At 43.9% G+C, this 21,765-nt stretch overlaps 1 protein-coding gene across 4 annotated transcripts in view; it reads left to right on the forward strand.

The window, feature by feature from the left end:
- The window catches only part of SGK2 (serum/glucocorticoid regulated kinase 2), a 396,404-nt gene that overhangs the window by 196,804 nt on the left and 177,835 nt on the right, over window positions 1–21,765 (forward strand). For all 4 annotated transcript variants that reach the window (XM_085619218.1, XM_085619215.1, XM_085619217.1 and 1 more), the window contains 2 exons: window positions 18,066–18,123; window positions 19,007–19,090. In XM_085619218.1, coding sequence (XP_085475344.1) covers window positions 18,066–18,123; window positions 19,007–19,090 — 142 coding nt within the window. The remainder of the gene's footprint in view (window positions 1–18,065; window positions 18,124–19,006; window positions 19,091–21,765) is intronic.

Here is a 21,765-nt window from a genome sequence, read left to right on the forward strand (position 1 = left end):
CCTGTACTAATCCATTCACAGCGCCAAATCCTAATAAATTCACCCAGGCACTCTCCTTGTAGTTCTCTAATCATTCAGTCAGTGCCCAAGTACTCATCCAGTGACCCAGGCCTTAGTATATGGACTGCTTCAAACCCTTATCCTCTATGTATGCAGTCCTCTAACCACCTACACAATTGTCTTTCACACCTTCAATTCCCTAGTCAGTATCCATACACTTCTAGGAAATACCCTGTGACTCTCTTTGCAGTCCTCTAGTGACCCATTCAGCACCATGTACTAATCCATTCACTGTGCTAAAACCCAAACACTTATAAATTCACCAAGATACTATCTTTGCAGTACTCTAATCATTCAGTCAGTGCCTAAGTATTCATACACTGAGCCAGGCCTTAGCACACGGACTGCTTCAAACCCCTATGCACTATGCATGCAGTCTTCTAACCACCTAGACACTTGTCTTTCACACTTTCAATTTCCTAGTCAGCATCCATACAGTCCAGCACTTGTCACTACCTTTGCACTCCTCTAGTGACCCATTCAGTACCAAGTACTAATCCATTCCCTGTGCGAAAAGCCTAGCACTTATAAATTCACCTAGGCACTCTCCTTGCTGTACGATAATCATTCAGTCAGTACCCAAGTAGTCATGCAGTGAGCCAGGCCTTAGCACATGGACTGCTTTAAATGCCTATGCAGTATGGATGCAGTCCTCTAATCACCTACACAGTTGTGTTTCACACCTTCAATTCACTAGTTAGTATTCATACTCTTCTAGCGAACACCCTGCACTCACCCAGTGTGTCTCCTTATAGTACTGTAATCATTTAGTCAGTTAGCATGTAGTGTTTTAGTGAGGTAGGCTTTAGGGCATGAACTGCTTCAAAGTAGTATGCACTATGCATGTAGTGTTTTAACGATCGTCACACTTGTGGTTCAGGGCTATAGTTTCATAGTCAGTTTTTATATAAAATGTGTTTGTACAGTAATGGAATAGTATAAATTTGAAAGTTATTAATATACATTTATTTGTGATTCTTTTTTACAGATACAGAACAGGAGTGTTTCTCATCTGTTTGCACTCTTCTCGTGCAAGATTGTTTGGATGAAGGGTCCTTAGGTGTTTCATCATACTTGCTGTGCCGCACGAGTATTTTTTGTTAGGATCTCCTCGTAACAGAACTCTTTGGCAAATCTTGCGAGTGACGAAGGTGGCATTGGTCTTTGTTTGCTCCTTGGAAAAAGTACAAAATTTCCTCACCACTGAAGAAAAACGTTGTTTGTGTGGTGCCTTCTGCAAAACATTTTCTTCAGATTCGGTAAATATTTTAAAGCGGCAACATTTACAGTTTTTGTAAGTTAAACTTATAAAATGTTGTTAGCTGTATGCATTTTATATATCTGTGATTTGTTTCTTGTGGTATTTTGTTGAGAATACCATGTTTTTTTTTTAACAATCTTTCTTATTTTCCAGGTCTGTCGTCGACATCCATTGTCCCCACAGTAGTGTTCCGCCTTGTTGTTTTTTATTATTGTTGTTACATTTTGTTTTAGTTAATTGTTCATATATATGTTAATAAAAAAATAACGTTTGAAAATAGATTTTCGTTTATATATTTATTATTATAAAAAATAAAGTTTGAAAAAAAAATTAATAATGTTTTGGGTTGTTCTCTTAACTGCTGTGTGACTCTTTATTGTTCTTATTACTGTTATTTGATGGAGTCCACCATGGTGATAAATTTTGGGGGGCTTATTGCTGGAATACTGGTGATATCTGCAGTTTGCACTAACTTCTGAATAGTGTGTTAGATTTATCTCAACTTTACTTCCGTTAAAGTGCTGATAATGAAATGGAGAGTAGCCGTTCCCGTGCAAAAAGACACGAGGTGCACCTTTCCGATTTATTCTAAATACTGAAATCCTGTATTGAATTGCACTGAGGTATTGGCTGCAGTTACAGTGTACACACAAAATCTATTAAGAAATCTCATTGTATTTATATTGATTTGGAATAGTGTGTGAGGTGCTGGATCTTGATGAGATGCACTGCTCAGTTCGTATATTGTTCTGCACACGAAAAAAATCCCATCACAACTTTCACACCAATTGCAATGTGAAACAAATTCCGGCGATAAGACACGTTAGCACCAGGGATTTTACACCTGCTTTCTGCTGGTGTTAAGCAGGACAACTACCTGCACCATGAAAGGGAACACAGTCAAGAGCCACACCAGAACACCCACAGGTACCATAGAGTCAATGAGCATGATACAGGGATACCCATGAGGGACAGAAGACTCATCTCAACAACTCCAGGACCGCCAATGCCCCCCAAACCCACATCTTAGTAAGTGTGTCCCTGTGGTCATTGTCTTAGCATGATAGGCATGAGCCCTGCAACATCACAGTGTGCTGTCACCTCAGCGTTGGCAGTGAGCCTGGATGTGTAGCTACGCACGCATCCTCCTGCATGCACAACTGGCGTGTGCTGGTTTGGGGTTCACAGGTCAGTGCAGGGGTGTGCCTATCCGGCAAGAGGAACGGGGTGTCTCGGACATGTCTGTGTACAGGAAGTGCGGTAAGTGTGTCTCAGTGTTCTGGTGTGGCCTGCTACAAGAGCCGCAGCAGTTGATGTTGTAAACTGGCATGCACCACCTCCAAAAGGCACTGTGAAGTTGTAGTTCGAATGTAGCAGGACATGCGCAAATAGGCATTACAATGGTGTGCTGTACGAGTGCACGAGATACAACAGCGCACCGTACAAAAGTGTGGGGGCTCGTGGGAGGGAGGTGCAGCCGTTTGGCAACATAACACACAGTGAACTCGACCATGTGCCACATGCTGGGCATCTCATCCATGATGACCACGGTCGCAGACATCCCACAACACCAACGACAGGCCTTTGTACACATCCTGTATGAATGCAGCGTGGTTTTCACTTCTATGCTCGTTCAGTGGTGTGATGTTGGCGGGTTGTGTGACTTGTGCTGCTTGTTGGTGTGTTTCATTTTGGCCATTGTTAGTCTATATGTGTGTTGTACTTAATTGTGCATGTGTGCCATTCCGCCCATCTCCCCCCCTCCCCCCACTCTCTGCTTCTTCTTCTTCCTACTGCTGTTGTGTCTATAACTTTGTTGCTGCACACATAAATACATGTAAAGAATAAATTAGAATAGTTCCTTGATTCTTTTAGGCTTCAAAACTTCTCTATTGGTTTCTTTTTAATTTTCCATATGAACCGTTTTTTTAAATATTAATCATCACATAGAAGTCAGAAGTGCAACGTATTCTATCAACACACTTTCTAGAAAATTCTACAACACGTGCAGGTTAAAAGTTCATAAATTTTTTTAAACTTAACGATATTTTTTTGTAACATTTTCTTGAATAATTAACGACACGTGCAGGTTAAAAGTTGACGATTGTTTTAAGTTCGAACAGTGCCTTTCAAATGCAAGTAGCAGGTGTAGTTGATCTGAGCAAATTTTATCCTTTGATATGTACTCCACGTTGAAACTGCTTTTTCTTAACCAATCACAAAGATGCTTTTCCACAAAACTAATGTGCACCCAATTTTAAAAAAGAATGCTTTTCATGATATCTTCAGAGATAAGTTATAGATGGGAATTGGCATTTAAAAAAACCTTAGAAATTCACGGAAAAAAACCAAAGGTTTCAGGGGCGTTATATTTAGCTGGACATTTCCCTCGTACAAAACCCTAGAAATTCCCCTGTTATAGTTAGTTCAGCTAACTAGAACTCGCGCCCCCGCAATGCACTGCTGATGACGTCACATATTACATCACTCATGACATGGCGGTCAGGCAGGATGGGCACTTGAAGCAAGACACACCATGGAGAGCAACAGTGAGACTATGATGGCATACACACAAACCATGGAGGGAAGGTGGGAGGGGCCGTGGCAGCACAGAAGACCATGCATGGCAAGCGGGAGGGTTAGTGGCAGAACAATGGCTATGATGGGCAAGAAGGAGGGTGCAGGGGCATGCACAAAGGACCATGAAGGATAGAACGGAGGGTCAGGACCTGGGCACAGACAAGAGAGTTCAGGGGAAGGGGCCTCACAACAGACCACGCGGGGCAGGCATGAGGAGCAGTTGCAGCACAACAGACCAGGGAGGGCAGAAGGGTGTGGCAGTAAAATGGACCATGGAGGACAGGAGGAAGGGGATAGGGGCATGGAATGTGGACAGGCAGGGTGGAGGTGGCAGGGACAAGTTACAGTCATCTGACAATGGTAGGCAGGTGGGAGGGGAGTGGCAGCTCAACCGAACACTCAGAGTAGATAGGAGTGGCAGGTCCATGGGACATGGTGGGCAAAAAGGATGGAGCAGGGGCATGCACAAAGACATTGCAGGGCATGGGGAAGGAGAATAGGGGCAGCAAGCTAAGCACAGAGGTTAAGCAGGAGGTCAATGATGGGGCATAGAATTGGGCAATGGAGGGCAGGAGGAGTGGACTGGTACATCATGCTAAATGGAGGGCAGTGGCAGCACATCAGACCATGCATGGCAGGAGGTAGGAGGCTAGTCCATGGATTCAGACAGCAGAGGATAGGGAGGAGGTGGATGGGGCAGCAAGCTAACTGTTCAGAGAAGGCGGGTATTAGGAACTTTATTGTTTTTAAAATGTGTGTCTGTGCGAACTACTTAAAATATGAACAAGTATGCAGCATAATCTCAGTTTTATTCAGGAAGAAGAGGACGTTTGTGACTGTGACTCCGGGCTCACTTGGCAGAATCACCCCCTGACCCTCCACCCCCCATCGCAAAATGTAATGCCCGTGAAAAGGGTAGGTGAACGCAATGTTATATAGAATATAGTCCTGAGAGCACGATTGAAAATGAAAACTAGATATAGTGTATGGTATAAACTATGCACCAAAAAGTGATCTAAGATGAACCAGGTCGTGAAATATAATATGCAGTACATTGTGAGCAATGACAGATTCATTGGAGAGCGCAAGATAGCACAGGCACTAGCACGTGCTATGTACCTTGGAGTGTAATATGCACAGGGCAGTGTTTTGTAACCTAACTAGTAATATGTATGGCATAGCGCTGTGCGTTATAACATAGGCATCGAGGAAGGCACGTTAGATGGGGCAATATAACCTGTGCGAAGACAAGTGTAGCATGACATATTCATGGGGTGGTGTTACAGTGCACATGGGCTAGAGAGTGTCATATCATACGCACTAGCTGGTGGAATACAACACAGAGGTGTGTGGCACTCGGTGGGCACTGGTGGGTGTAACACAGCATTGGGCTCAGCCAGGGGTGCGCTGTGACTCAAGTGAGGTTCGTCTCCTTTCCAGAGAGTAAAATAAAAAGTTTTACACATCTGGCGGTGGATGTGTGTTTTATTACCCGTGAGGGGGGTTTCTTCCATTGTTTTGGTCGAATTTTTGTCAAATACCCTTTGAATGGCTTAGTGTGCGTGTGTATTAAATGTGCCCGTCAATAGCTAGCCATGTTTGTATAAATAAACTACAAGGGTGTCTACTTGGAGAGTACCCACAAGCGAGGGCGCCGGGATTAAGCACGGCAGGGCGTCAGATACGTCAGAGCTTCACTAGCGGTGTAAATACATTCCAAGTGGATTCATTGTATGCATAGTCGCCTTTTAATGAATATAACGCAAATAGTCATGGTGATGGATACGTACGGTTTGTCCAGCATGTCCTAGGTGTTTCTATAAATGTATATAAAAAAAATAATAACAAACAAAGGCCGGCCCCGGGGGATGGGATACCCGGGGCCATAAGTGGCCAGAGGAGGGGGGCAACACAGCCCCCCTCCTAAAGTTTTTTTTTTTTTTTTTTTTTTTTAAAAAGCTGCCATGCCCCGGGGGTTGGGGTTCCCGGGGGCTATTAAGGCTGATGACATCATCCAGTGAATGGGTGTTTTTCTGAAAATTTAATATGTTTTATATATGTATATCTCAAGGTCGATGGAAGAATAAATGGGTATACAAGTGTCTAAATAGATGATTTTCTTTTGAAAAATTGATTGTGTAACTGACTGATTCAGTGTATCTTAGTGAATACATGGCTTAGTGAGTAATGTTTAAATATGTAAATATCTGTATAAGTCTCTCACTTTGTGTATAAGTGGCTGCATGGGTTGGTGAGTAGCTACATGAGTGTCTATATAGGTTATTAGTTGTTTTTTTGAGTATGAGTGTCTGTATGGTTCGGTGGGGGGTATTACGTAGTGCATACATGCATGAATGAGTGACTCACTGTATGTGTTGAAGACAGCATGTGTGCAGGTCTGTATTGGTGGATGAGTGTGTGTATGGGTGTGTTAGTGAGTGAATGGTTGTCTCAGTGTCTTTATGAGTAACTACATATGTTTTAAACTAGTATATGTGACTATTGGTGAATTTAAGTGAGTATATGTGAGTGAGAGATTGGAAGAGTTCCTGTATGAATACGTATGTGTTTCTATAAGTGATTGTTTAAAAAACTAAGTATGTGTAAGTTTCTATAGAAGTAAGTGTGGTAATGTGTGTATAACTGTATATGCAAGTAAATGGATATTTCTTTATTAGCATGAGTGACTGTGTGTGTGAGTAACACTATGGATGAGTGGCGTTGTGTAACAGGATGTATAGGTGTATGAGTACATATGAGCGAGTACATGTATGAGTGACTGTATAGGACTGTTGGTGAATGAGTGGGTGTGTATGTGGATCTTGGAATTACTGAATAGGTTGTTGTAACTGATATTGGTATGTCCATTGTTTTGAAAATTTTAGTTTCTATTTTTGAATGTGTTTATCAAAGGTTATATTAGGGTGAGAGGAGGTCTGCCACTCTATCACAAGGGTGATGTCATTTGAGATGTCATCAGTGATGTCATGAGTGATGTCACTGCCCATGTCATGAGTGATGTAATATGTGACATCATCAGCAGTGCATTGCGGAGGCGCGAGTTATAGTTAGCTGAACTAACTATAACGGGGGAATTTAAATGGTTTTGTACAAGTGAAAAGTCCAGCTCACTATAACGCCCCTGAAACCTATGGTTTTTTCAGTCAATTTCTAAGGTTTTTCAAATGCGATTTCCTAACTATAACGTGCCTGAAACCTATGTTTTTTTTCAGTGAATATATATATATATATAGATAGATATATAGATATATAGATATATAGATATATATAGATATATATATATATATATATATATATATAATCTCTGTTAAACAAGAAAATTGGTATCCTTTTCTGTTCACCAGGAACAAATGTTTGAAATATCACTATTTGTATCACTGCAGGTCAGGTGAGGGTCTAACCTAGTTGTCATTATTAAATGGATCTGCTGGAAAGTGACAGGTTAATTTTTAAACTGATCTTGTGAATCTGGCCACTTGGAAGTTTATTTGTAGAGAAGGGCTGTAGGGTCTGTTCGGTCGGGCACTGGTCTATCTGCCTGATAGTTCCATGCCATGTTACACCTCCAGACAGTACTTCATTTTACCCATTCATACTTTGTATGATGGGGATTTATGCCCGTATCGTATTGCAGCAGGTTTTAGTGCTCCCTCCCCTTATATGTGGCGCTAAAGCCCTTGCCTCTATGAGTAGCATGCTACACTATGTAGGGTGTGTGGTTGGAAGGAAGCTGTTTTAGTCTTAAGTAAGAAGTGCTTCCATGTTGTGCGTGAAGACCACAGAGGTACCGTTATGTTATGGAACACAGCGCGTAGCATTGTGTTGGATGATGCACAAGAGACAGAAGTGCAGTTTTATGGTTTTCTGTATGCTATTAACCTTTATCAACTCTGCAGGTCCCTTTGTGGTATTTCATATGAGATAGTCTGCTTAGCTGGTTACTGCACTGGGTTGTCCAATCTGAGATTTTGTGTATAGTTGTGGTCATGGGCTGGCATGCTTGGAGGGAGAGGTAAGTGAAGAGATCAATTGGGATGGGCATTTTGATTATCATACCGTATCAGAGCGTCTATGTGACATGTAAAGAAGCAGTCAGGTAGCATAGATATTTGGCACCTGCAGTTAATGAACTATATTAAAGCCCACAAATAGTCCTGCAGTGATTGACATATCTCTTCAGTTATTTCTGGCCGGTTCATTTGGTGAGGTATGGTTTTGTGGCCATACAGTGAAGGACAGCCCCCAAAGGGGATATTATGTGAATTTATTAGGTATAATTTACTATTTGTTGCTGACTGCTGCATATTATGGTTTTTGTATTATTGTGGGCCATGATTTTTGTATTTGGAACTATATAATGCAACAGCAAACCATAGGTCAGCCTTTTTTGCTGATCTGCATAATGAAAGCAGTTTGCAGATTGAGTTGGTAACAATTCATGGGTTGTAAGCTGAGGATTGTGCATTTCTTTTCTGGGCTCTGTAGCTGGGATGCAGGTGGTGCAGTGATCTAGGAAATAGCCATGTTTTTAAATGTCTTTGGAAGTGTATATGCTCCTGGGTGCTTCTAATTCTGGCTGGTACAGTGTTCCAGAGCTTGGAGACGTGTACTGAGAAAGCAGTGCCTCCTACGGATTTCTTATGATAAAATGGTATGATAATTGGTGCAAGCCTGGAGCACACTGTTCTGTTTGGTTTTATTGCTTGCATTGAACTTGTAGGTATAGCAGCCTTTTTCCTTGGGAGGCTCTGTGGACAATTCAGAGTGACTTGCACATTGCCCTTTAGCTATAAGTAGCAAGGTGTGCCATTGCAGGACAAGGGTAATGCGCTCTCTTGGGTGAAGGCAAAGAAGACGACTAGGGGCAGCATTTTGGATGAGTTGTATTTTGCGTCTAATGAATGCAGATGTACCAATGTATAGGCTGTTGGAGATTTTGAACATGAGGATGGCTTGCAGTTTGTGTTGGTATGAGAGGTATGGGCCGATGTGACATAGTGTTTTCATTGTGTAGAACTCGCTCTTTGTGACGTCATCATGTGGTATGAAGGATGGGTATGAATCCATGGTTACCCTATGATTTATAACTTCTCTTGATTTTGTTGGAGGGGCTTCAAGTTTCTTGGGCCATATGTGGGTAGGCTGGTTGTTTTGCCATTGTCCGCATCTCATCTGTCTTTGCAGCATTGAGCATTAGATGATTCTTTATCATCCATGTGTTTGTCATGAAGGCAGTCATCAAGTTCTGAATTGCAGAGGTCTTGAGGCTGTCCATTTTTAAAATCATTTTGGTTAGGTAGATGTTGAAAAATAGAGGGGAAATGATGGACCCCTGTGGATTGCCGTTGTGTGTGGAGAGATGATGTGAAAGGGAGTAGGTAGACTAACCTTTTTGTCTGTGAGATAAGGAGAAATACATTTTAAAGCATTTTCACAGATTCAAATATTGAGAAGCCATTGGAGTAGAGTGTGGTGTTGGACAGCATCAAATGAAGCTGATAAATCCAGAAGTAATCAGGCAGCTACTCCTTTTTTGTGCACTGTGACTTTGAGATAATCCTAGATGGATATGATGGTGGACTCTGTGCCTCTGTCTGGTCTGAAACCGGACTGTTGGTCTGCCAGTAAGCCATAATGTTTGGTAAAATTAGAGAGGTGATTAAACCCTGCTCTCTCAAAAAAGTTTCCTAGGAAAGGTCCATTTGATATGCGCCTGAGGTTTGCTGGATCAGATGGGTTTAAGTTTTTCTTTTTTGAGGAGAGATCTGATGTGTGAGGTTTTGAGCTTAAGTGGAATGAACTTAGTTCTAGGACCTTGTTGAGTAGCCATCTGGCTACCTCTCCTGCTTGGGTAGAGGGAAGGAGATCTTGAAAGATTATTGGCGGTACTGGGTCTCATGGTGATCCAGATGGTCTGGCAGCAATGAAAATATTGAGCAAACTCTTTTGTGACAGGATGTTGAAGGTATGCATTGATGGATGGTTATTGGTGTCTGTTAGAAATGGGATTTCTGGTTGGCTGAGGCTTGCGCCAAAGCCAGGCAGAAACCACCACTCTAGTCAGGGCTGGGGAGTTACACGCCAAAGATAACCCCTGCTCACCCCCTTGGTAGCTTGGCACGAGCAGTCAGGCTTATCTCTGAGGCAAGGTGTAAAGCGTTTGCGCGCGCACCCAGCAACAACACCCAAGGCCCACCACAAAGGAAACTCCACACAAGGTATTCTATAAAAATAACCTTTGTATTACCAAAACACATTAGATAAAAACACACGCTTTACAATGTGCCAACAGGCACGGGCAGAATTTACAAGGGATTATATATACAGGGGACAGGGCCACATGGACCACTGTCAGGAATTAGCACTTAGAACATAGCACAAATCACCAATAGTAAATGTAGAACATAACACAAAGTAACTGTAGAGCACAACCAGTAACTACTGGCGCACTAATGACCTCAGCGTCATCACACTAGCATCAGGTGTAAAACCTATCCTGCATCTATCACAGGGGCATAAATCACATTATGCAATTCTCATTGGTCTAACGCATTAGACCCACCCACCTAAGTATAACTATACTAGGGGCGCACATCGCACAGGGAAGTACATTCTCCCTACCATCAACCTACACAGGTAAAACAACCTCCTAGGCAGAAATAACCACATTTAGAGGTATCAGACACAGGGTGCGCCAAACATACTATACACCGTACATTTCCTAGCACCATAAGCATGAACACAGGGTGCGCCAAACATACTACACCGTACATTTCCTAGCACCCAAAAGCATATTAAGAGTCCAGGTTGCGCCAGAACCTAAACGTAGCAGCTGCCCACTACTTGCTGGGCAGCTGAGGACAAGAACAGGGCCTAAACGCTGCAGCTGGCACTAAGTGCTGCGCAGCTGGGAAGGCAAATGAGGCAGGGGCTCTCAATCGCCCCTGAAACAATATCCACAACGTTGGAGCCACCTAGGCTCGACAAACACCATGTCCCCAAGTTGGAGCCTCTCTGGGCTCTAAAAACAATTATGGCCCCATCGTTGCAGCTGCCCCCTGAGTAGCGGGGCAGCTGGGAGTATGGCGGCAAAAAGGAAGAACGGTAAATTACTTTGCCCCCAGGTTGGAGCGGCCCGCTGTCTCCCGGGGCCGCTCTGATCACCACGAAACTGCCACCGTAGCTGGAGCCAGCTGGGGCTCTAAAATAAACATGCCCCCTGGTTGGGGCGGCCCGCTGCTAAACGGGGCCGCCCAGGAAGTTGGCACCGGCAATGGTGCCTCTCTCTCGCCCCCTCACTCACCGGGCTATTCAGACTTCTCTGGGCACGGCAGGCGGGGCTCTCTCTTCGCCCGGTCCCTCTTCTGGGACCGGGACTTCTCTGTACTGGCGGTCATGGCGGGGCTCTCTCACCTCATGAGAGCCCCGTCCCCGGATGCGCCGTCTTCGCCCGGTCCCCCATCTCGGGACCGGGACTTCCTTTCACGGCAATGGCGGCACTTCCCCTTCCGTCCCGCGGCCCCGCCCACAACCAGGCGGGCCGCGGGCTGGGTGAGGATCGGTAAATGCAGCTCGGGCCGCGGCGGTGATTTTCTTCTGTAAGAGGGGTAGGCTCCCTCCAAATTCAAGATACAAGGCGGGGTGGCACCCACCGGACACGGCCAATCGCAGGGTGGACTCCCGCCGCACATTGCAGATCGTGGGGTGGGCACCCGCTATTCCCAAATAAAGATGAAGCGAGGTGGGCTCTCGCTAGGAGCACAATCGCGGGGTGGGCACCCGCAATTTTGAAACAGGATGAAGCGGGGTGGGCTCCCGCTCGACAAGGCAAATGCGGGGGAATCCCTACGCTGGGGATTCCCTCCCTCTACGGTGATGTGCAGCCCGGTGCTGTGACGATCCAGCGCTCCTCAAAGAAATAAAGCACCACAGCGCTCCCAGGGCGCTAAAACGGCTGCATGAAGTCTCTGTAAAGTCCTGGAGGCACAAAGAAATGGAGCAGCAAAGCTCCCAGCAAAGAGGCCTTTAGAAAGTAAGGGGCAATGGAAATAAAGAATGGTCCCAGAAGTCCTGAAGGCATCTAGGGCATCCAGGGGCTGGGCAGGGCCCAGGGAGGCAAGCCTTCCCCTGGGCCCCAGCAGCAGCGCGCCCCTGGTAGATTCAAGTGCAGAACAAGAACATTTTGTAAGGGGACACAGCCCCTTTTTATACACCAAATCCCTTTGTTCTGGGTTCAGGGTGAGGGGGAAAACCAGTCGCAGCTGGTTGGGGAGCACCCTTGATGTGCTCTGCCCCTCACTCTATTCACTGGCAGGGCTAGGGTCATCAGTCGCACCACAGGGGGCGGAGCCAGCATTGTGTGGGGAAAACCCTGCCCTATTCAGGTCCAAGGTGCACTCCTCCCCAGCCATCAGCATGCTAATCTCACACTAACCACTGGGGCAGACCCAACCAGACTCCTGGAGCCAGGCTCACCAGCCAGCTCCAGCCAATCACACGCCAGACACACTGCACACAGAAGTGCCCACTTCTAGAAGTGGTACTTCCACACTAGGTACACGCACGCCGCACACATCATCACGCAGCATTCAATCACGCGAGTCCGCACATACCAAACTCGGGCCTGCACACCCCACGCATCAGGAACTACTAGGGACACATACATTCCCCATGCATTCCTATGGGAGGGCAGGCCTATCTCACCACATGCACTCAGAGCGCACACGCACTTTACCCTGGGACACAGGGAAAGAGCGCAGAAACCAAAAATCACCACACCAAGTCACCAACAAAAAGCAAAAAGTTGAGGAGGAGCCAAGATGGCGACCGAGACGGCAGCGTAGACTCCCGGCTCCGTGAGCCTCCGCACCCCGCACGGATATCCTGCAAGAGATCCTTATTCTGCACCACGAGAATGTGTTCGTAGCGAAAGTGGCAACGGATCGTGTGACCCCGAGGTTTCTGACTGCCATACAACCGGAGAAATCAGCGATCGAACTTTGCGGCCCGTGCGGTCCCGACGCCGGGACCTCGAGTGGGCACCTTGGCCGGGTGGCAGTTGAACAACAGCGGCCTGTGACGACTGGGTGGAGCCGGTCCACCGGAGTGGAGCCCCCATCGGCCTGCATTTTGCCGTGGCCGCTCCCCCCTATTGAGCGCCGCGGACTGAGGACATGCCCGGGTGTACGATTTCCGGATTCTGTGGCGTTTGCCCCTGCGTTTGGTGGTGAGCTGCCTGGGCGCCGTCCCTGGCCCGCCTTGATCCTTGCGGGCTGCTCCCGGCTTTTTGCGGGAGATGGTCCGTGGCGGAGACGACTGTTGCCTGTGACCGTGCAACGGCTGGATCTGTGCCTGTCCCGGGATCCCTGTCTTCAGCGACGTGGCCCTTGAGGCGTTGTTCCCCTGGTCCTGGCCCCTATACGAGTCGGGCCCTCCCAGCGGCCATTTTGCCATTATGCAGCCAGCCATCCTGTCCGCGGGGACGCAGCGGGACTGGGGGTGTGTGACTTTCGGGAGTGTGGCGGAGCGATCGGAGGGAGCCGCTCTGGGATATGGCGACCTCCTGGAGGCCCTGGGTGCCCTTCATTACTCCTTTGCTCATGGCGCCGAGGTCCTGGGGGGGAAGCTAGATGGTGTGGTAACAGCGTTGGGGCAGTGGCGGCACGCTGGTCCACAAGTACGCAGTGGCTTTCCACACTGCACACAAGAGGAAGATGTTGCGGCCCCCCCCGCGATTGGTGTACAGCCGGACACCTCGGACAATATGCTACCGTGTGGTCGGCTAACTGTGAACTTAATCTGTTCCGGAGGTATTGGACCTGCGCGGAAGATGGTGGCCTTGTCCCGTGCGCGGTCTCCGGCGGCCCGGGGACACTTCCAGCAACGTGTATCTCATTTGGCTGCTCCAGCCTATCTGGTCCTTGTGGGCAGTGCAGATCCTGGGGCAGCACTGGAAAAGACGCCCCTCCATGAAGCGGTCTGTGCGGATGCCCAGAGACTTCCACCCCACCTGTGTGCGGCGTTTCCCGACTGTTTTTGGACACTCCTGTACTTTGGGACATTGGACATGGTGCTGGGTCAAGGGGCAGGTACGGGTAGAATCGCAAAAAGCGGTCAAGGCTGAGGCTGATCCTTCGAGGGTGGTCACTTCATAGATAGGCGGACTCATGGTTGTGCGCTCCTGGGGTCATTCGAACATTTGGTGTGTTATGCTTCCCATTTCCCCCCCCCCCCCTCCCCTATTTTTGTTGATATGATCGGCTTGGTACCGCTAATTGTTTGTTGGGGGGAGACCTCACCGTGCGGGAGGGAGAAGCCGGGGGTATGTTTTGATGGCCCTCCTCCAATTTATTATATTCTCTCCGCCCACCCGTCTGGGGGGGCCCTTTCTCACTCTCTTTTTCCCTGTCTCTTCTATATTTCGGGTCTAGTTCCAGGGCGACAGGCACACTGCTGGGGGGTGGGGCCATACTCATTTGCAGAGGTGCAGGGTGGGGGGATGGGGGAGGGGACTCTTTCGTCTTTATCTCCTTTTCTATGGCCTCCTTTTTCTCCACTGTTTCTTTTTGCTTTCTTTTTCTGGGATCAGTGCGATACACCACCCTGATTGTGAATCGTTTGCTCTTCATGTGTGCCACAGTCTCTGGGGGGTTCGCTGGGCTTTAGGTACGGGGACCAGTAGGCGCAACTATTTTTGATGTTTCTCCCCATCCGTACTTTCTCGCGCCTGCGCCATCGCCTCACTGTATTGCTGCTTATTGTTTGTCTCTTATCCTGACCCTTCTCGCTGTTGGCAAATTGTCTGGCACCTGATCCTATTCTTCGTTTCATCATAAAATGAAAAACCCTCTCTCTCCTGGTGTCCTACCTGCGCGGCTTATTGGCCGGACTATATTGGACTGAAGACTTCGCTCTCCGAGGTGCCGCCTGTGTTCACATTTGCTTTTATTATCCTGATTATTTAGCGGCCGGCCCCGGGGGGTTGTAGGCCCATACGTGTAAATGATTGAAACATCAATAAAGGTTTTTCAAAAAAAAAAAAAAAAAAAAAAAAAAAAGCAAAAAGTTCAGGGGTGAACCTGCCAGAAGGGCCAAGTCCAACAGTGTCTTTCTGGGGTGGTTAGGTCATGCATTGTTGTTGAGTTGCCAGCATTCGCCTTCAGATAATTTTCAATCTTCGTAATTTTTTTAGATATCTTGAAGATTTTGTTCCAGAAGTAGTTTGTGGTGTTTCTGCGTTTAGGAAATCTGGATTGTGGCATTCTGTTAGAACTTAATGGCATTCTTTAGAACAGCAGTCTGTTTCAATTATGGATGTGGAGTAGTGGTGTCTTTTTGTGGTTCTGATGGCCCTTTTATACGCTCTGTTATAGTACTGTAGCATGCTTTTGTCGATTTCATCTCCTGATTTTTTTTTTTTTCATTTGTGTTGTATGTTAGGTTTTCATTCTTTTTATGTTGTCATTAACCCATGTGGAGTTATTTTGTGGTCAAGTCTAGATGTGATTTTGTGTTGAGCTGTTCGTCCAGTGCAGTGAAGGTTCAGTTGTAGAAGGTATGTATGTCTTTCGGCCACATGTTTATTGGGGTACTTTCAAGGTGGATGTTGAGTTGCTGGATGTCTAGTTTCATTGTCTGTAAGAGCGTTTGTTTTTGGTTTGTTGTCATCAGTGTTTTTGGTTGGTTTGCGGAGCTTGACAGTGATTATGTTGTGGCCGCCGCAGCTTAAGGAGCAGTTGCCTATAACTGAGGCTTGCCCTAACGGTGCAAATAGGATCTCTAAAGTGACCTGCGGAATGAGCTGGTCCAGAAATGGTTTGATGTAGATTGATGGGTTCAAGGTAGGTTGTGAAAGCTGTGGTTGTTGTTTGATTCTTTTTGTCAAACTATATGTTGAGGTCTCCTAAAATGCATAGGTTTAGGTGGTCCAGGTGGGTGTTGGTTAGTGTATCAAGAAGGACATCTTTAAAGTTGGTGGTGTTGTGTAGTGGTCTATATATTAAGAGGAAGGAATATGTAATAGTTGGAGTTGGGATGACATCTTACCATCGAGGATTCGCAGCTGTCCATGGTGAGATTTTGAATGCCATTTGTAGTGGGTTTTTTATTGGATGATCGCTAGTTCTCCAATGCGCTTTTTGTTAATGATGTGAAAATCAAGAGGGGTGGTTTCATGGCATTTAGGTGCAGAATCTTTGCTGTGCCATGTTTCAGTAATGAAGGTGAGGTCCAGTGGTTCTGAGAGTATGTCATGTTGAAGTGATTTTTTTTTATCATGATCTTGCGTTGAAGAGTAGGCATTTTAGAAGTTGTGTATATTTCTTCTTCATGTATTGTAGGGGTAGGGGGATAGGGTATTTTGATGTTGCTGGTATGGGGGGGATTGTGCCTGTGTCTGTAGGTGGGAGGGGGGTCGTTTGGTTAGAGAAATGTGGACTTTGAAATAAGTGTGTGTATGGGGGGCTTTTTGTGGTAGGATCTCAACCTCCTTGGATTAAAAACTGGTCCAATACACATTTTGTAGTTCCTGTTGAACCCTGCAGGTAAGGCCTAAATGTAAAGCCACCAAATACTGATTTTCAGGCACCTAAACCGTGTGTTAAACCAGTGCCAAACACAATCCCTAAACAATTGAAACTAGAAAAACAGATTAAATAGTCTCTACACACTCAGGTTAGGGTTTGGGGTAATTGTTTTGTCTATTTGGGATGTATATTGTGCAGGTGAGGGGGTGGGGTTTAGTAACATAGTACAGTTTAGGTAAAACAAGGAAATACATTTAAGTAGTCACACAGACAAACACAGCAGATTTAGAAATAAAATGTACATAAGAAAGTGCCTTCTCTTACCTTCTTTCCTTTGGCTGTTGCTCTCTGGGCTGTTCAGGGCTCACAGAGCTGGGATACAAAATGTAGGTGACTACCTTGGAGTTCTTACCCCAAATGTAGAGGGCTATGCGTTGGCATGTCCAGTTGCTCTGTGTGTCCAACATATCCAGTGTAGTTTGACCCAAGTTTTGGAAGATGACGTTTACTTGTTTCTGTTGACGTTTCCACTGGTGGCAGACTGACAGATGTCAACTGAGTGCCTCTGCTTGATTACTGTGATGTCCTGACAGGTATTTAACGGCAATGTCAATAGTGTGAGAAATGGCCCAGTCCTATAGTAGTTGTGCCATCTCCAAAAGAGGTCTGGATCGATATGTTTCTCTCCACTAACCTACTCGTAAAGTGTGGTGGAATGGGGTCTCAGATGGTAAGAGAATGAGCGAAATGTTGAGTGGTGTAATACATTTGTTACACCATTTGTTTGATCATTGTAGTGGGCTTTACCATAAGAGCTAGTTTTGGAGTGGGCAGTCTCAATATGCCATCGACCCGCTAAGATTCCATTTGATTTTCAAGATCATCTTGTACTTTCATCAAATCCCAGAAAGTTCTAATGAGAGTACCCCTTATGCTTTTATTCTTAATGGAGACATGCCTATATTGTCATACCACAACCGTTCTCTCCGAAGTTGTGCATGCAGTTCCCATGTACTCCAACTATAGCCCCTTCCTCCTATTGCAATAACATAACGTTGACCCCACAATGTTGCCATGGTCGCTATATTAGATAAAACAATAATGTCAACCTTTACTTCGCCAGGTAAGTATATATAAAAAGGGTTTAGTAATATTTAATAGTAACAAAAAGGGCTGCTGTAAAACTGTGTGTATGTATGTGTATGTATATATTTATGTATGTATGTTAGCTTCCTAAATCTTCTTCTAATATGGAAGGTAAGAAATCTTTCTAAGGAGTTCTGCCTTATGGGTAATAAATGTCACTCGAACCCCTCAATAACATATATATGAAAGGGAGTTCCCTACCTCTCCTCCTAAACATGAAATATATGTTTGTGGCACAATGTAAATGAGGACAAAGTAAAAGGTGTGGGGATGTTATGGAGGTGAATAGTGACATGCATTCGCTTGAAATGGCACCTAAACTCCAGTCTGCATAGATACTGATGCCGCAAGGTCCCAATAGAGTCTGCTCTTTCTAGATTCTCTCTTTAAGATTCACGTCTTCTGAGTTCATGTAAATTGTGATTGATTTGCACGAGCTGTTATTCTTACTTCTCATTTCTTTTATTTTACAGTGCTAAACCAACTGATTTTGATTTCCTGAAAGTTATTGGAAAAGGAAGCTTTGGCAAAGTAAGTAAATATTTTGTGTGGACTGATCTTAAATGTGACTCAAGTTATGTCAAAGGGGAAGACAAGTGAATGCTTGGAAACTAATCTACTAGAGGAATAAGCAAGTTTGTATTATTGGGAATGCCATATGAGGACATGCAAGCATATTCAAAGATTCAAATGCCTGTATTTCATTAGTCACTTTACAGCTTGAAGTCCTACTTTATGCGAAGTCCGAAAGTGCTTTACTGCTGAGCTTTGTGTAAATACTGAAGAACTTTGATACAGTTATAAGAAAACCGTAGATTTGTGTTACTCTAACTAGTCATGTCTTACTTTCATTAGTATGCAAAATACTTTCTTTTTTATTCCTCTAGAGTTGCCTAATATGTGCTACATGCGTGTGCAAATTTAATCTGTACCATATTTCCCAACTATCTGCTGCATTTAGGATGAGTCTCATTTTGAACATGACATATTAGTAAACGCTTAATTTGACATTAAAGATGGAATTTACCAATGGGTGGCTCCCAAAGGTTTTCTCAGAGACAATAATCCCTTTTAAATTGGTGCTTTGAGAGTCGTACTTAACAAAATAAGGATGCAATGAGGTTCTGAACTCGCCCAACCTCAGTCATAATCATCCCCAAGAAAATCTCAGCCCAGTTTTAGTTTTACCTAGATTTGATTAGGCAATTTAGATTTCATACAGAACCTGGCCACTCTAAGTAATGATTTATTGGCCACCTCTGGTTTGTTGCCCACTGTTTGTAAGTGACACTTCAAAATGCGGGGGGGGAGTAATTAACTATTTCTCTGAAAGATTGCAGGATTGTAAGGAGAAGACTGGGGATTGGGTATCTTTTTTTACTACTGTCCCTATTCTCAAACGCTTCCTCCTCAGGTGCTGCTGGCCAAATGTAGGAATGATGGTAACTTTTATGCTGTAAAAGTGCTGCAGAAGAAAACAATCTTGAAGAAGAAAGAGGTAAGGCTGATTTCAGTCGCTGCTCATTGCCGACACTGACAATATCTGGATTTATTTTTCAACGTTGAGAGTTCCTTGCCATGTTGCTGCTGTTCATGTTGTTTTAGGGTATAGCATGGCTTGTGTTCATGAATATAATTGTTCCTGCAAAACCTAGCAGAAAGGTTTTGGAGTAATGCCAAATATAATAGTTCATGGGTTAGGGGTGTTGGCCAAGAAAGAAGTGGTTATGGTTTTGTAGTTAACTATAACCAGGGATCATAATTTAGTGTTTTGTAGATCTGCAATAGGACTTTAAATCTGAGTACTCTGCTTGAATGTTGAAATTTAACACTTTGTAGATGTATTGGTTAATATTACCTTATTAGCTTCGGTAATCTTAACATAAATCATTTTGTGATTTTTTAGGAGTTGTCTAAATTTTAATCTGTACAAATTCAAAGAGCATGTCTTTAAAACATTTTCAGTTTAGCCTAATTTGCTTTATTATCAAGGCAGAACATGAGGTTATATAAAACACATAGACAACAGTGATACTGTTACCTTTGTTTCCCTGTAGTGTTCAATATCTATGGAAGAAAGATTATTTGGTCTGGCATTAGTGTGTGTGTGTGTGTGTGTGTGTGTGCGTGTGTGTGTGTGTGTGTGTGTGTGTGTGTATGTGTATACATATAATTATATTCACTGAAAAAACCATAGGTTTCAGGCCTGATATAGTTAGGAATTAGCATTTAAAAAACCTTAGAAATTCACTGAAAAAACAATAGGTTTTAGGGGTGTTATAGTTAGCTAGACATTTCACTCGAACAAAACCATTGAAATTCCTCCGATATAGTTAGTTGTACTAACTACATCACGCGCGCCCGCAATCCACTGCTGATGATGTCACATATTACATCATTCATGACATGGTCAGTGACATCACTGATGACATATCAAATGACATCACTGATGACATCATCCAGTGAATGTGGTTTGGTTCGTTATTTAAATATGTATTATATATATATATCAATTTGCATTGAAGAATGAGTGGATATATAATTATCTGGATGGAGGATTTAGTAGCAGTGTGATTGACTGTTTACTTGACTAATTTATAGTGTCTCACTAAATATATTGGATAGTGACTAAACTGTGTGAATATCTGTATCACTTTGTCAGTTGTTGTGTAAACTGCTGCACTAGTTGGTTACTAGCTACGTGAAAGTCTACATTATTTATTGATTAGTTAACTGAGTATTTGTATGGGAGAGTGAATGTTTGTGTGGTTCGGTGGGTGGGGTGTGACTGCCCAAAGATGTGAGAATAGTTGATTTAGTAGGTATATGAAGTTAAAACTACATGTTTTAACAGTTGTTTGGGTGAGTGAATATCTTTATGGGTGTGGCGATGAGCAAATATATGTCTCAATGGTACATGTGCAACAAACTAGAAAAATAAAAGCTAGTGTATGTGTCAGTTGTATATAAATAAGTATACATAAGACTCAGTGATTGTATGAGTGACTGTATGGATAACTGTATAGTTGTAATAGTGATTTTATGATACACTAAGTATGAGCTATTATCTATATGAATAGATGAAGTGGTGTTTTTATAAGTGTATAGCTAAGTAAAAGTAAGTATGATCCATTGTTTGCATAAGTGAGTAGGATGACTTCATAAGTAGGAGGTGTGCTGGTGTATAATGTCGATATAGGTGTATAAGTATATTTGATAGTGTTCTATTGATCATTGACAGCATGTATGAGTGAATCTATAGGTAAGTGATTAGATGTGTGTATAGATCTAGGAATCACTGAGTGGGTGTTTAGAAACTTGTATTGGTGTGTTAATGGTTTTAAATCTGGCACTCTGTATTTTACAGTGAGTGATGAAAGGTTATACTAGTGTATGATGAGATGTATCTGATTGTCACATGGATGATGTCATCAGTGATGTCATTTGAGATGTCATCAGTGATGTCACTGGCCATGTCATGAACGATGTAATATGTGACATCATCATCCGCAGTGGATTGCGGGCGCGCGAGATGTAGTTAGTACAACTAACTATATCGGAGGAATTTCAAAGGTTTTGTTTGAGTGAAATGTCCAGCTAATTATAACACCCCTAAAACCTATTGTTTTTTCAGTGAATTTCTAAGGTTTTTTAAATGCTAAATCCTAACTATATCAGGCCTGAAACCTATGGTTTTTTCAGTGAATTTCAAAGGTTTTGTAAGTGACGATTTTTAATGTATTAATTGTTATACTGATTTTTTTAATACTGATTTACTACATTTTTTTAAACTGTTTATTTTTAGATATTCTATTTTTTAATTACATTATACATTACAATACAAAATATACTTTCTCAAAATGAATACTTTAGTTTAAATACTTTGCACATAGGCAATAGACTTTTAAGTACAGTAGTTACAGTTGTTGCAATGGGCAACACAATTTCAAACACAAAGCAACATTGAGCTCAATGTGAATTTCTAGTCAAATGCAATTAGTTACTTTATGGATTGCTTTTCTAACCACAGGACTGGATCCTAGATTCAGTCCTTGGACATCTCCTGGAAACAGTTGAGTAAAAGCGTTTTGGTTACAGTAGGGATTTTTAAGGATCATTTCCCTCCTTGCCTTCGGTGCTGTTCCTGCCGCCACGGGAGGCTCAGTGGTTGGA

The sequence above is a fragment of the Triturus cristatus genome, chromosome 7 (genome assembly GCF_964204655.1).
Source record: "Triturus cristatus chromosome 7, aTriCri1.1, whole genome shotgun sequence".
NCBI classification, from domain to species: Eukaryota; Metazoa; Chordata; class Amphibia; order Caudata; family Salamandridae; genus Triturus; species Triturus cristatus.